Source organism: Physeter macrocephalus, chromosome 10, assembly GCF_002837175.3.
Source record: "Physeter macrocephalus isolate SW-GA chromosome 10, ASM283717v5, whole genome shotgun sequence".
Classification (NCBI taxonomy): Eukaryota; Metazoa; Chordata; class Mammalia; order Artiodactyla; family Physeteridae; genus Physeter; species Physeter macrocephalus.
The window spans coordinates 33,708,694-33,724,563 of record NC_041223.1 but is presented as its reverse complement, the minus strand read 5'-3'; the positions used below and the strand labels follow the sequence as shown (position 1 = coordinate 33,724,563).

General features: G+C 36.2%; 1 protein-coding gene across 1 annotated transcript in view; it reads left to right on the top strand.

The window, feature by feature from the left end:
* Positions 1 to 15,870, top strand: part of LAMA2 (laminin subunit alpha 2) — a 621,727-nt gene that overhangs the window by 531,398 nt on the left and 74,459 nt on the right. Inside the window, exon 41 of the mRNA XM_024122539.3 lies at positions 9,423 to 9,525. Coding sequence (XP_023978307.1) covers positions 9,423 to 9,525 — 103 coding nt within the window. The remainder of the gene's footprint in view (positions 1 to 9,422; positions 9,526 to 15,870) is intronic.

The window sequence follows — 15,870 nt, the reverse complement described above, 5'->3', positions numbered from 1 at the left end:
GATATGTATGTTCCTATTACCATTTTCTTAATTTTTTTGGGTTTTGTTTTTGTAGGTCCTTTTCTTCTCTTGTGTTTCCCACTTAGAGAAGTTCCTTTAGCATTTGTTGTAGAGCTGGTTTGGTGGTGCTGAATTCTCTTAGCTTTTGCTTGTCTGTAAAGCTTTTGATTTCTTCATCGAAACTGAATGAGATCCTTGCCGGGTAGTGTAATCTTGGTTGTAGGTTCTTCCCTTTCATCACTTTAAGTATATCATGCCACTCCCTTCTGGCTTGTTTCTGCTGAGAAATCATCTGTTAACCTTCTGGGAGTTCCCTTATATGTTATTTGTCTTTTTTCCCTTGATGCTTTCAATAACTTTTGTTTGTCTTTAATTTTTGCCAATTTGATTACTATGTGTCTCAGCGTGTTTCTCCTTGGATTTATCCTGTATGGGACTCTCTGAGCTTCCTGGACTTAGGTGGCTATTTCCTTTCCCGTGTTAGGGAAGTTTTCGACTATAATCTCTTCAAATATTTTCGCGGGTCCTTTCTCTCTCTCTTCTCCTTCTGGGACCCCTATAATGCGAATGTTGTTGCATTTAATGTTGTCCCAGAGGTCTCTTAGGCTGTCTTCATTTCTTTTCATTCTTTTCTCTTTATTCTGTTCCGCAGCAGTGAGTTCCACCATTCTGTCTTCCACATTGCTTATCCATTCTTCTGCCTCAGTTATTCTGCTATTGATTCCTTCTAGTGTAGTTTTCATTTCAGTCATTGTATTGTTCATCTCTGTTTGTTTGGTCTTTAATTCTTCTAGGTCTTTGTTAAACATGTCTTGCATCTTCTCAGTCTTTGCCTCTATTATTTTTCTGAGGTCCTGGATCATCTTCACTATCATTATTCTGAATTCTTTTTCTGGAAGGTTGCCTATCTCCACTTCAGTTAGTTGTTTTTCTGGGGTTTTATCTTGTTCCTTCATCTGGTACATAGCCCTCTGCGTTTTCATCTTATCTGTCTCTCTGTGAATGTGGTTTTTGTTCCACAGGCTGCACGGTTGTAGTTCTTCTTGCTTCTGCTGTCTGCCCTCTGGTGGATGAAGCTATCTAAGAGGCCTGTGCAAGTTTCTTGATGGGAGGGACTGGTGGTGGGTAGAGCTGAGTGTTGCTCTGGTGGGCAGAGCTCAGTAAAAGTTTAATCCACTTGACTGCTGATGGGTGTGGCTGGGTTCCCTCCCTGTTGGTTGTTTGGCCTGAGGCAACCCAACACTGGAGCCTACCTGGGCTCTTTGGTGGGGCTAATGGCGGTCTCTGGGAGGGCTCACGCCAAGGAGTATTTCCCAGAACTTCTGCTGCCAGTGTCCTTGTCCCCACGGTGTGACACAGCCACCCCCCGCCTCTGCAGGAGACCCTCCAACACTAGCAGGTAGGTCTGGTTCAGTCTCCCCTGGGGTCACTGCTCCTTCCCCTGGGTCCCAGGGTGCACACTACTTTGTGTATGCCCTCCAAGAGTGGAGTCTCTGTTTCCCCCAGTCCTGTCGAAGTCCTGCAATCAAATCCCACTAGCCTTCAAAGTCTGATTCTCTAGGAATTCCTCCTCCCATTGCCGGACCCCCAGGTTGGAAACCTGACGTGGGGCTCAGAACCTTCATTCCAGTGGGTGGACTTCTGTGGTATAAGTGTTCTCCAGTCTGTGAGTCACCCACCCAGCAGTTATGGGATTTGATTTTACTGTGATTGTGCCCCTCCTACCACCTCATTGTGGCTTCTCTTTTGTCTTTGGATGTATGGTATCTTTTTTGGTGGGTTCCATTGTCTTCCTGTTGATGACTGTCCAGCAGCTAGTTGTGATTCTGGTGTTCTCGCAAGAGGGAGTGAGAGGACATCCTTCTACTCTGCCATCTTGGTTCCTAATCTGTAGCCAGAGTCTTTTGATATCACTGCTGTTGATCAATACATCACATAGTTAAACACTGTGAATCTTACAATAGGATTAAACATTAAGGTATTTCTAATGAGTATCTATTTAGAAATGTGGTCATATCGTCTTTTCAGTCTGTCTTATTTAATATTTGCTTTGTGTAATTGGATGAATCAAAATACGTAAAGAATACTTGCAAGGTCATTTTGAGTTTTTATTTCCTACATAAAGAAGTGTGCAAATATTGGCAGAATACACATTGCATTCAAAAGGCCCAATATAATATAGTGTCAGTCAAGTTTTAAACTTTAACTCGCATATACCTTGTATTTTATTCTGCCAGTGATTACTTAGGAGTCATTCAAACAGTAATTTTGACTTCTTATTAATATCTATAATCATCGGGATTTAAAGTTTGTACCAGTGTAGTGTTAATGGAAAAATAGTATAATCCATAATAGGTATGACAATTGAATCTGTCACTAAAAGTGGTGAGCATTTTTTCTCCATCAGCAATTCAGCAACTTATCTAAGAACTGATTCACACAAGAGGAAGTACGAAAAAGTCAGTGAGGATCTAAGTTACATAGAAAAATATTGAATATGTGTGTGAAAACGGTATTCATCAAGCCAGCTGACTTTAGTGATTTTCTTTGTACATGATACACTCATTTGTGTCAATACCTTTAAGAAAATCTATTGGAAGCAGAATAACAAACTTCGATTTGATTACCCAGAATTTGGCGTATTTAAAAATTGAGGGCATAAAGTGTTAAAAATGAAATCAAAGAGTTTGTTACATCAGTCAGCAACACAGAAACTCTTTGGGGTGAGGCTATAATGCAATATAAATTTAAACTAATTTTATTCAAGGCAGCAATGCTCTCAGACCTGGTATTTGAGATTTCCACCAGTAGGAATAAATACAATAATAAATGTATGAATAATCAAGAAGTGAAATTGCCATGTTGAGTTTGATTCTGGACCTTAAATGGAAAGAAAGCAATAAGCGCTCTGAGGAGGTTTTCTAACTCAGTAGACCTTTATCCATTGTCTGTACTCAAAATCAAGACTCCTTGTGGTACCCACCCATCCTACCCTCAACAGCTTGTCAGCAGCAAGCCAGTGGCACCCAAGGGTGATGGAGCAATGGTTCTCATGCTGTGACTGGTGAAAACCTGTTTTCAATTAGTTATATACTTTTAAATCCTCTCTCGATTGTCTTTCTTGGTGTTCTCAAGCTGCAAATTCGCAGTCATGAATTCTAAATCCTCATGAGTAGTTTTAGAGATTTTCTATTTCATCCCTTGGTCTCCTTTGTGTGCTCAGTTGCTTCCAGTCCTCCAGAGACTCATCTAACCCCTGTCCCATTTTAGGATATTATGCAATGCTAGGATCTACAGCCTTTCTTCCACCAGATTTCTGACCAAAGTCATTCTTTGGGTTATTTTTGATTCACAATTTCATTTTAGTATCCTGTAGATTTTTTAAATATGGGTTATATTAAAACACCTTTAAAATCAGTACACAGTGATTTCCTTTTTTAAAAATTGTGTATGATCTTTTTAATTATTACAAAAGCAGTTCATGTCCATTATAAAACAAAATAGGAAATACAGACAAGCAAGAGGGAGAAAATCTAAAATGTGTGTAATCTCACCAACCACAAATAATGACTTTTATAATGTTGTTTATCTGTCCCTACCTTTTCCTGTGCAAATAGCTTTTGTACAAATGGGTAATTTTTACATAACTGTTTTGTAGTTTAATATATCTAGTAACATCACTTGCACATTTTTCAGTGTTCTCAAAAGTTATGTCTTTTAAAATGTATATAGGGCTAGATTCCACCATTTCATCTAAGAATTTATTTTATTATAGTAAGAAATTTTTCCCCGATTTTTAACAACAGCCTAACATGCCCAAATATAAATTTCTTCTGATAAATATTTTACATAAACACACTGCAGCTAATGATCAGCCCTTACATATACCTCTGCACATTTTGAACAGTTTTCTTTATTAAAAAGATTTTGAATTTAAAATCATCTAAGTCACATATTATCTTGACACATTATCCCCTTTGGAAATGTGCAAGACTTGTCCTCTAAAATAAATTATTTCATAAAGAGGAAGTAATGTAATAGTCTATAAACCACGCTGATGAATTTTCAGCTAGTACTTTCTTTAGAAAACAAAAATAAGCAAAAACAATTATGCATCTCTCCTTAGCACCAACTTTTTCAATGAATTCAGAAAATTTATCTCTAATGAAGTTAGTAGAGGAACATTCAGAAAAATAATAAAAATATAATATAGAAAGAAATATAAACAATAACTTTTAAATTTGCTTATTTAAATAATACATCAGTGGGGTGTGGGTATACCATCCTGATAAACTTAACTTTAGGTCTCACCTGCACATCTCCTCCCCCTAAGAGAGCCTCCTCTGACAACAAAACACTTAGATATTTCCATACTCCATTATGGCAGTCATCATTTTCTTTATAAGGATTTTTTGGTTTGTCTCTCCACTCCACTTCAGTTCCATTAGAGAAGGCAGAGTCTTTCGATCTTTGAATAATCAGAGCTTACTCTGGTGCTTGAGAGAGCTAAAAACTTTTATTGGGTAAATCAGTCCATTCATTCATCTATTAATCAATGACATGGTGCCTAAGCAAGTCACTATGAATACTTAACAAATAGTAGGAAGAAGAAAACTAACATGTATTAAAAGCCAATTAAGTGCCAAGCCTCTGTTAAATCTTTGTAGACTTTATCATTTTACTTTTTCCTGTATCTTTCCTTCTCTGATGTTTTAAATTATCTCACATTTTCTATAAATGATTATTAGCTAATAAAACATATAGCAACCTACATGTAATAATAGATCCTATTTTGTGTGATATAATAAAAGGTTTTAGATAATTTATAAATACATATATGTATATATACACAGAGAAGAACTTATTATTTATAAAAATACAATCTCTAAAAAGCAAGTAACAAAATATCTTGCAAGTCTAAGAACCTCATTTATATTTCACATATGCTGTAGACACAGCCCAGAAACTCAGATGTGATGCTCATAAATATGCATGAAGTATAATTAGCTTGGAAAATGCTGCTTCATCACCTGTCCTGATATTGCTGATGTGCTTCAGTGACTTACTAAGCAATGTTGGAAAACGAACTCTCCAAATTCCAATGAATTGAAACAGTTCTGTTCATCCATAACGTGTTAGTGTTTTCCATTCTGTTATCATATGAAAGACTTGTCTTTTAAACCTGGATTGTTAGTACACTGCTTATAGCTGACAATTGTACTCCATCAGCTCTTTACTTTAATATTTTGAAGTGCTTCTTGAAATATTGAAACGTGTCCTATTCCTCCACATCTCTTGAACCCAAACCTCTCATTTCCAACGCCCTTGCGTAAGGTTACAACTCTCTTTTCTCTGGCTCATACTATTACAATAGCCAACTGATATCTCCTTTTCCTCCCACATAGCTGCCCAATTCCTCTTCCTGGACTATTGCTCTGAGCATACATTCCTACTCAAAAACTTTTAACTGCTCCATATTGCTTATTGTCCAGTTTCCTTAGTCTAACATTCAAACTTTCCAGAAACTGACTCCAAACTACCTAACAGCCTTACTTCTTAACACTGCCCTTCATAAAATTTACAGTCCTTTGCAACCAAAATACTTGCTCTCCCATCCACACATCAAAATTCCCTGTCTCCTTGTCTTTCCTTACCTTGTTGCTACAATATCTCCTACGCCCCCATATATACCACCCATCTCCTTACATCTGAGCAAGGAGTAGTTGACTAAGAATCCAGGAAAAAATCACTGGCTTCCTGAAAAACAGGAAAGACAAGATGTCTGGAAGAAAAAAGCAGGCAACACTCATAAATGCAAGAAAAGAAATTGGCAGCAGGGAAGTTTATCAGCAGGTGGACTTCAGTCAGTATTCAGTCGTGCTGCTGGATGATGGCGCAAATGTCCAATGGAAGATCATTGAACTGATAATCATCTAGTCAGGCTCATCAGAAAAATTGAAAAAGGCCACCAATATCCAATATCAGGAATAAAAGAGGTGAAATCACAGCAACTTCTGCATACAGTAAAGGATAATAAGAGAAAATTATGAACAACTTTATGCCAAAAATTAGACATTTTGAATGAAATGGGTAAATTCTTTGAAAATCACAAACTACTGAAACTCATCCGTAAATAAATAACTTGAATAGCCCTATACTCATTAAATAATTAAATTTGTATTTTAAAACCCTCACATACATGCACACGTGCACACGCGCGCGTACACACACACACACACACACACACACACACACAATTCAGTTCCAAATGACTTCACTGGTGAATTCTACCAAATATTTAAGAAAGAAATAAATTCTTCAGAGAATTGAAGAGGAGAAAATATGTCCCACCTCATTCTAAGAGGCCAGTATTACTATGGTACAAACCAGACAGAGACATTACAAAAAAAAATGAGAAAATTATAGACCAATATCCCTCATGAACATAGATGCAAAAATTATGGACAATGTTAAAACAAATCAAATCCAACCGTTTATTAAGATAAGGTACAAACTAGAAGAATATATTTGCAAATTACATATCTGATGAAGGATTTGTATTAATATTATGCATAAATATCTTTCAAAACTCAATAAGAACAAAAAACCCAGTTAAAACTTGGACAGAAAATTGGAACACTTAGCCAAAGAATAAATAAATAAGCACATGAAAAGATGCTCAATATTATTAGTCACAAGGAAAATGCAAATTAAAACCAAATGATGTACGCACCTATTAGAATGTCTAAAATTTTAAAAGACTGACTATATCAAGTAGTGACAAGGATGTAGGCAAACGTAACTCTCATACACTGCTGGTGAGAATTTAAAATAGTACAAATAATTTAGAAAACATGTTGATAGTTTCTAAAAAACGTAAACATACATCTGCCAGATAATCTAGCCACTCCACTTAGAGGTTTCCACTCCAAGAGAAATCAGCATATGTTCATACAAAGATTTATACACAAATGTTCATAGCAACTCTATTTAGAATAGCCAAAGCTGGAAATAATCCAGGTGTCCATCAAGAGATGAATTAATAAATAGATTGGGGCATATCAATGTAAATAAAAAAGGGATCAGACATTGATACACACACAACATGGATAAACATCAAAATAATTACACTGAATGAAAGAAGCCAGACAGAAAGGAGAGTACATACTGGATTATTCTATTTGTATAAAATTCTATAAAATGCAAACTAATAGTGATGGAAAGCAGATCAGTGTTTGTATGGAGACGGGGGAAGACAAGGAGGGGTGGAAGGGAGGGATTGAAAAGAAATGATGGATATGTTCTCTACCTTGATTGTTTGGCAGTTTCATGGGTGTATAAATGTCAAAACTTATCAAATTGTAAATTTTAAATATGTGAAGTTTTTTTATACCTCAATAAAACTGCTGAAAAGTGTAAGAAAGTAGAAAAAAATAAATATTGCCCATCACTGTTCCTAATCCCTCCACAATTTCCACAGCTCTGACTTTAGCCTCTTTACATGTTGTCTGGCCCTTCTCTTCTCTCTTACCTCATTTCTTTAATTTTCTTATGGACAGCAAGTCAACTCTCTCTCCCTCCTTTACTCCCATGCCTCACTTTGCATATCCAAGATTAGCTGTAAAATGTTGGTTGTTAGATACTCACCAGATTATGTTCTTGTAGAGAGGAATTCACACGTTAAGGCTATGGGGAAAGTTTGCTTTGCCTGGTTTCATCTTGCACTATGAATGATCGGTGTTATCCTGATGGCTCAGGATCCTCATTATCAACATTAATTATTTTACTACAATAATATTGGCATCCTATTTCATCCTTATCCTTATCGATTTGGATTTCTGAGATTTAAAAACTCTTCTCTCTAGTTGTTGGTTTTCTCTTTCCTCATTGTCAGACAGATTGTCAGCTGTCACTTCAGCTGTTTTCATGTGCCTATTTAGAGAATCTTCATCCTTCTTTCTTTGTAATTTCCTTTCTCTAATCTGTTTTGACTCAGGAAACCTATAACCAAGGGAGTAAGAACGGCATATAAATTTGGAACAAATATAGAACCTGAGTGGGTAATGGAGGCTTATATTTTTTGAGTAGGGTACATTGGATTTGTGCCATTTATATTGACACTCTTCCTTTTTTTTTTTTCAAAATAAATTACACTTATGTGGTGTCACTGTACCTCATTTCCCACAGGAAACTGCAGGACTAAGAATTTCTGTGTTCTCAGTTGAAGAGATTGTCCATTTCCCATAGAATAATTTGTCAGGGTTGTCAGACAGCTCTTTTTGCAAGTGCTAGATATAAATGCACAATGTCTCTTTTTGTTTATGTGGATGTTTCCAATATGTCCCTTTGTAGATGTCATAGTATTATATAATCAATCTGTTCTATGAACAATAGATTATTTAAAACTGTTGGAATAACACCTTAAAATAAATTTTGCCACTACAGTAGCAAGTTCTGTAATCTCTCCTAGTTTAATGTTTAAATCATATGACTGATACAAAATGTTATTAAGGCACTGGAGATGTATTTGAAGAGTATTATGTCGGGCTAACCTGAGTTCAGATCTATAACTTCAACAGTAAGTATTTAGCATTCTCTAGCTCTTCTTGCACCCTGAAATACTCTTCCAATTTAAAATTTACAGGCAAGATCCTATTTGATTTATCTTTTGGTATTAATGTACTATGTAATGATTCTTGAAGAGCAAACACTATTAAAATGGATAACTAAATGTTCAATTTAAATGATCATTTTCCCATATCACTCTGTTATCTTTGTGTCACCTCTTTTAGTCCAAGGCTCAACAAATCCATCTTTGCTAGGAGATGATTGTGGCTCAGAGATTGTCATTTAGAAGATTTTGTTTTGCCCTAGTACTCTGAGATGCATTTCAAAAAAGGAGCAGTGTTCTTCCTCATTTCAACACCTAGGGGACAGAAAATGCTCCCCCACTTACCCCACAACTTGAATGAAATGTGCTTAGGGATAAAGTCAAGGGTGTGCTTAGTTCTTAATTTGCTTGACCATTTGACAGCACTTGATAGTACTGACCAGTTTTGACCTTGCAACATAGCCAGTCATCATACTCTGAGCCACTTCTGTATCTCTTGATTTCCATAATATCATGCTCTCCTAGGTTCTCTTTGTCCTTTCTGGAATCTCAGTCACCTTGCCAGCCCAGCTTTCTGTACCTGCCTTTAAATGTTGGGATTCCTAAGGGTTCTATTCTAGGCTTTCTTCTCATCTCCCAATAAACAGTCTCCTGACTTTAATCACAAATACGTGCTGATAATTTATTATTCTGCATATGTAGCCCAGAATGCTTTCCTGAAGGTAAACTCTGTGTGCCAATTGCCTGCTAGATATCTCTACTCTGTAATTCTTTTGTTTTAGATATGTGACACTTCTTTTTCTGTCCACAGGCAACAGGTCCTCAGGGTTCATTACAGGAAGGTGCCAAAGGCTCTCTTCAGAAAAGCTTCGGGTTTCTTAATGAAGCCAAGAAGTTAGCAAATGATGTAAAAGGTTAGTGTGACCACTTTTTATTATTATTTTCAGTTTAATTGTAGTTGTAATTGGTAGGATATTTTATCAAATTATTGGAAAAGTGTAATTGTTGCAGCATAATTTTTATGATTATTTTTACTATTTAGATTTAGTGCAAGTAAACTCTCTCATCAGTTTTACAGTATTTTGCCTTCACCCCTCATTTTGCACTGGGCAGTACTTCATAATTTTTAAACCTAATTTCTATAGCATCATTTCATCTGTATCTAGAGTATAGGAACTTTTAAAGTATGATAAATTTTAAAGAGCACCAAACCCCACCTTTTTTTTTTGACTTTAGAAATTATAGTCACAAAGGAATGAATCAGGCAGATGTAGTATAAATATCCTTGTGAAACTTTCGATTTAGTGGGGCACGTCTCGAAAAGTTTTCACCTTTTAGATACATTTTTATGTATTTTATTCCTAATTGAAGGATCAAAGTGCATAATATATCTACCCTGATATATTATGGGTTTTGCATTAAAAATGTATTGTTCAATACAACCACACTCTAGATAAGCTATTATATTTTTATTTCATTCAGATATCTCCTGTTCTCATTTAATTGCCTCCTGTTTCTATCTTCAGTCTCACTCACCCTTTTCTGGCTTGCATCCAGCTCTGCAACCTTACTGAAACATTCATGTCCTCTGAAAACATGCCACCATTTCAAGCCTCCACATTCCACAGTGTTCATTCTTCTCTTTGGAACTTCTCACCATCCTTCTTTCTTTTTCATCCAACTGCCTTCTACCAGACCTTCAAGATTTAGCTCAAATGTCATCTTCTCTGGGAAACCTAGCACCCCATCTGAATTCCATGCCTCTTCTCTGTGCATCCCTTTCTCATAGACTTATCAAATCACTGCAGCCATGGACTTGGCTTCCATCTTCTTGAGGACAGTCACAGGGTCTTCTTTTTAACTTTGTATTTCTAGTGTATAGTATCACAATGACTATCTCAAATCAGGAAATAAGCATATTTTTTAAATAAAAGAATGGTGTTGGTCTTTACTAACCTTAGAAAGAAAAGAGATTTTATCATCATTTATACTTGTCATGCTTTAAACGAAGAGTCTCCAATAGAGCCTGGTATGGAATTACACGTTCTTTCTCCATGATAGATGGCACTTTGATAGTAAATGCTTTGGATTACATATCACAGGTGAAATACAACCCCTTATATATATATAAAATCCTATGCAAGAGATTGCACTTATTACAACCTGAACAGTAACTATAGAGTCAACCCTATTTTCCTACTGGGCAAGTTGAGTTGATCTCATTACTTTGCCATCACTCCTTCGTCTCCAATGTCCTTCCGCGCAGCTGGGATCAGGGTGAGGTGAGAGAGGTTGAGCCATGCAAGTGCAGAGTTAGATCCTGTTTTTATTTTGAATGTTAATATTTGCTCATCTTTTTTGATTTAAAAAAAATACTGCATTAAAACATTTTTACCTTGATCACTGATTTTTTTGGTGCCCCTTTGAATTTCACACCTGAGGGGAGTGCCTGAGTCACCTCACCCTACTTCCAGCCCTGCCCTTGCCTCTATTTCCCCACAAATACTGGTGTTATAAAAATGAGAAAAGAATCCGATTTTTAAGAAATTTTTTCCAAGGGAAAAAGAAATCTAAGGACAGGCATGGTAGAAGGGGCTAGGTGACAGAAATGTTCATTAGTTTAAATGTCTTTTTTTTTGTACTTCAGGTAGTACATTATTTAAAGTAATGAAAACCCACAAACTACTCAAGTAATAATTCCTCCAGAAATCCAAGCCAAGGCTCTGACGGAGATGGGAATGTTTTCTTGCTACATTATGACATTCCCCTGATTTGTGGCCAATTACACTAGTTATAAAATGGCTGTTAATCAGGGAAATGCCATATATTACCACCAGGAACTGCTGAAATAGGCCCTACAGAGCAAAATACTTTACAGCAGCTATTAAAAATAGAGATTTAGTCATTCCTCTCTCTATGGTGCCTGGACTTAGAAGGAATAAAAATGGTGAGGCCAGTATACACTCCATATTTCTAAGTTGTTCCTTGGTTCGATTCAGTACAATCCAGTTAGTTCATGAGCTTTAGTCATGAATGACTTAGAGCTTCTCCCTGCCATTTTTATGCTGTCCTTGCCTTGAGGAAACCTGAATTTTCCAGGAGCAATTTGTTTTGCTTTTTAATTTTTGAATATAGATTTGTTAAAAGCAAATTTGCCCTTCTGTGCATTTGAGACTTGAAGCCTTTCTACATTGAATTGATTGAACGTCCATGGAGATAAAAATTGTTTTGTTGATGGATATGGGGCTTGGTACAAATTGATTATTGAAAGAGTTAGAAGATAAATTAATGCCACTGGGTGAATTAATACTACTTTGTAGATTGACAAAAGATTTTTGTCAATAAAATGGCTAGTTGAGGTTCTCATGGAATGTGTACAGGGCATGGAATGAAGCTGAGGATGGTACATTAGAAGTCTGAAAATACTAAGATTCTATAATTATATACCTTATCTTATATAGAGTAACTTTTCAACTTTATTTTACTTCTTAATTTATCCCTCCTTTTCATCTTTGCCCAAAATAAGTGAAATTATTTAATTACTTATGAAAAAATAGATAACATTTCTGTAAAATGGACGGCATGCATATGGAATAAAAAGATCTATTTCCAAGCTCAAGAATACAGAGTCAGTGAATTGTATGACATATGATGCTGTCCAAAATACAGAACAATGCCAGAATTATTCCAAACATTTACTTTAATCAAATTAATCCATACTTTTCTTCTGTATTGTGATCCTCCAGACACTGAGTCATTAAGTCCAGACAAGTGTGTCAGAATGGTTTTGCGATCATGAATATAATAACACTTGCAATTACTAACCTGTTAAGAATCTATGTTATTATCTCAGATTAGAAAAAAGAGAATAAACAGGAATATTGCAGTGATGTTAAGCCAAAGTATGACTCAGGAGTTAAATATTGTGGGACACTAGTCTTCTCAGTCTGCTGGCTTTCCAAATAAATTCGCTATTCCTTGCCCCCCCAAAAAGCAAGTAAAGAATTTTTATGTTATTAAAAATATACTCTTTTTGGGAATTCCCTGGGATCCAGTGGTTAGGGCTCCATGCTTTCAGCGCCGAGGGTGTGGGTTCAATCCCTGGTCAGTGAACTATATCCCAGAAGCCGCGCGGTGCAGCCACAAATATACATATATATACTCCTTTTGAATTTGCATACTACCATTTGCCAGAATCAGCCTTCCCATAGGTAGGCATATGAAAGACAAACAAAATCCATTCCATTGACAAAAAATAATTTTGGACTAAATGGAAAAAACCAAGCCTGGATCCCCTACCTAGCCTACTGTAGTCTGAAGAACAAAGCAATCTTTTCCTGCAGAAATTGCTGATTCCTCATACAGAGTTTTTGTTCCTCCTTAACCTTGTGAATAGAGAAAATTGAGAAATTAAAACTGAGTTGGGCTTGGTTTAGGAGTTAAAAGGAAAAGGGGCAAAATAGTGGCCAAACATAGAAGGGCAGGAACTATTAGAACCAGAGAGAGTACTTGTCTTACTTAAAGTTGTTTAAATTCCATTTCTTTTAGAATACCTTGCTGGCCAAAACAAAACGAGCCTGCAAGCCCACACTCAGGCTTTAGAGCTTGCCCTAAAGGAGCCACATGGAGTTTTCGATGTCTCGTCATTTTGATTTCTCATTCCACTGGCTGAAGAGAGGACTCCCTCTATCCTGATATCTTAAGTTTTTGGAGATCTTGCCCCCAGGCAAATTCCCCTTCCTCCTCTCCTTGGGCTTCTACTACAACCCTGTAGTGGGGAGGAAGAGCCTGTGCAGTTGCAGCTAACAGCTGTTGAGGACCTAGAAAGCACGGTGCCCATGCTGAACAAGAGCTGACTTGGCACTTTTAGATCAGGACAAAGTTTATCGGTAATATGCCTTCCTATAAACACAGGCTCCATTAAGTGATCTTAGAAGTTCCCATACACAGTCACTGGTACATGTCTGGACAAAAGAGGCAATCAGAGATAGGACACTTTGCAAACTTATGACAGCAACTGGGGAAAGGGAAGCATAGGAATAATGTCATGAAAGAAGGCTAGGTGTACCCCAGAGTGGAAAGACTGGGTGTAGCAACCTCATCAAATCAATTATCAGGATGCTAGGGACAGGAATAGGGTTCTGAATTTCACCCAGCTTTCTTCCTTACACAGCTGCTCTTCCTTCTGCACAGGTGTTGGGATCCTGTACTCAATCATGGGGTTGACCTAGGGGCAGGTTCTTAGAAATCTCAATATTAAGAAGACAAAGGACTATATAAGTGGATGAAAAATTATAGTAAAGTAACTTGAGGGAAATTGTACCTCTTACGTTCTTAAAATATCCAAAGGTAAAAACATAATGCAATGTAATAAAATTAATAAATTGTACAGAGCAATCACATATTATATAATTTAGTACAGTTGGCCACCTTTGATATTTAAAGCAAAATCATTTAAGTTGAAGAAATACTAACAGATTGAATAAACTTCATAAATATAGTGGAGCCAACAGTTTAGCCCAAGTTAGTCAGGCTTCAAAGCTGATGCTTTTAACCACTGCTGGACAAAAACGCTGGGCTTTTGCCATGGTGCAGAGGTGACACATTAAAACTCATGGCCCTAACAAATGTTTGATAAAGAATGAGTGAATGGAAGAGAGTAGCAGGAATCTCTCATTACCAGAAAGGTCAAAATCAAGGTTTCCACCTGACTTCATATAGATCCCTTACCTATTCCAAACTTTCTGCTTCGGAACTGCAGATAGAAGCACTGCAGAGATTAACCTGTTCTCTAATTCAGAAGGAGCCTCTAGAACAAAAGATGAAACAGATTTGTAGCCTTGTAAAATTTTTTTACAAAGAAATCTTAAAGAGAGGATATTTCTCCATTTTTTGGTAAAGGAGCAAGTCAGAAGTGATATTGAGTACAAGTAGTAGCTCATAAGACAAATGTCATGGTAATGAAAATTTTGCTTGCAAAATGTTATCTATATGGTAATTTTGCAGTAGATTCCATTTAACTAGGTCCCTTCAAAATTAAAAACATTTCTACAAACTTCACCCTTGTGAATGAGGGATTCTCTCAAGGTATTTATTTGTGCTTTGTTCATATTAATAAAAAATTAAAAATTGCATTGAGGAACTTAACTAGATGAGTGTGAACAGTCAAAATAGAACATTCCCTTTAAAATCTGTAAAAATCATTCTTATATTTAGTTGGAAATGAGAGCTATATACATATATTAAAAAAGTATAATAGAAAAATTAACAACTTTAGTTTCTGGATGATGTGGTTTAAACAAAGAAGAAAGCAAATCATAAATAATATCATTGAAAACTGGCAAACGTACCAGGGCAATTATCAGACCAATGTAAATTATCAAACCAACATGAATTGTTTGTTACTATTTAGTAACTGCCGTGATAAATCCAGTACTTTCTCATACATCCTTCAATTGATTTCTCATATCAGTCATATGAAGGAAGTTATCTTCATTTTACACAGGTAAAAACGGATAGAAATGACATTTGAACCCACATCTTCCAGCTCCAAGTCCTGTAATAATTTCGTTGCACCACACTACTTTCTCTAATGGCTAGAATTTGTAAAAGAATGCATTATTAATGATCAAAGAAATACTTGTAATAGCTTTTTTGTATTTTTTTAATTTTTACTGAAATATAGTTGATTTACAATGTTGTGTTAGTTTCTGCTGTATAACTGATTTACTTGTAATACCTTTATTTTGAGATATTACATAGCATAGTTCAGTGTTAGCAGTTCCAAGTAAACTAAACTCTAATATATTTAGCACAGTACCAGGAATGAGATCAACATAAGTAAATGCATATTATTAATGGAAGTAACATACAACTCTGTCTAGTGATTTTCATTCTGAATATGTCTACCTGGTTCAATGTCTGTGGTTATGCAACAAAGGGGAATGATATTGTCAGACATGTTCACAGTCTACCCTGGATGTTCTGCTTCTTTCCCTCACTTTATGAGCTCTGTCTCTGACGAACCCATTCCTGGACATTTGTCTTCTGATGTGTGAGGAGAAGATGAGAAAGGGAGAGCCAAAGCTGGAGCATGTGTGTAGCCTTTGAGGTTCATTGGGTGTGATATCTAGAGAGAAGATAAATGACTTGGCTACAGCTAATGAGTATGAATACTGAAGAAATAACGAGCGGAAAATGCACTCTGATTATAATTTGGATCCTTTTCTTGTTCTCCAAAAATTACAAGTAAAGAATTG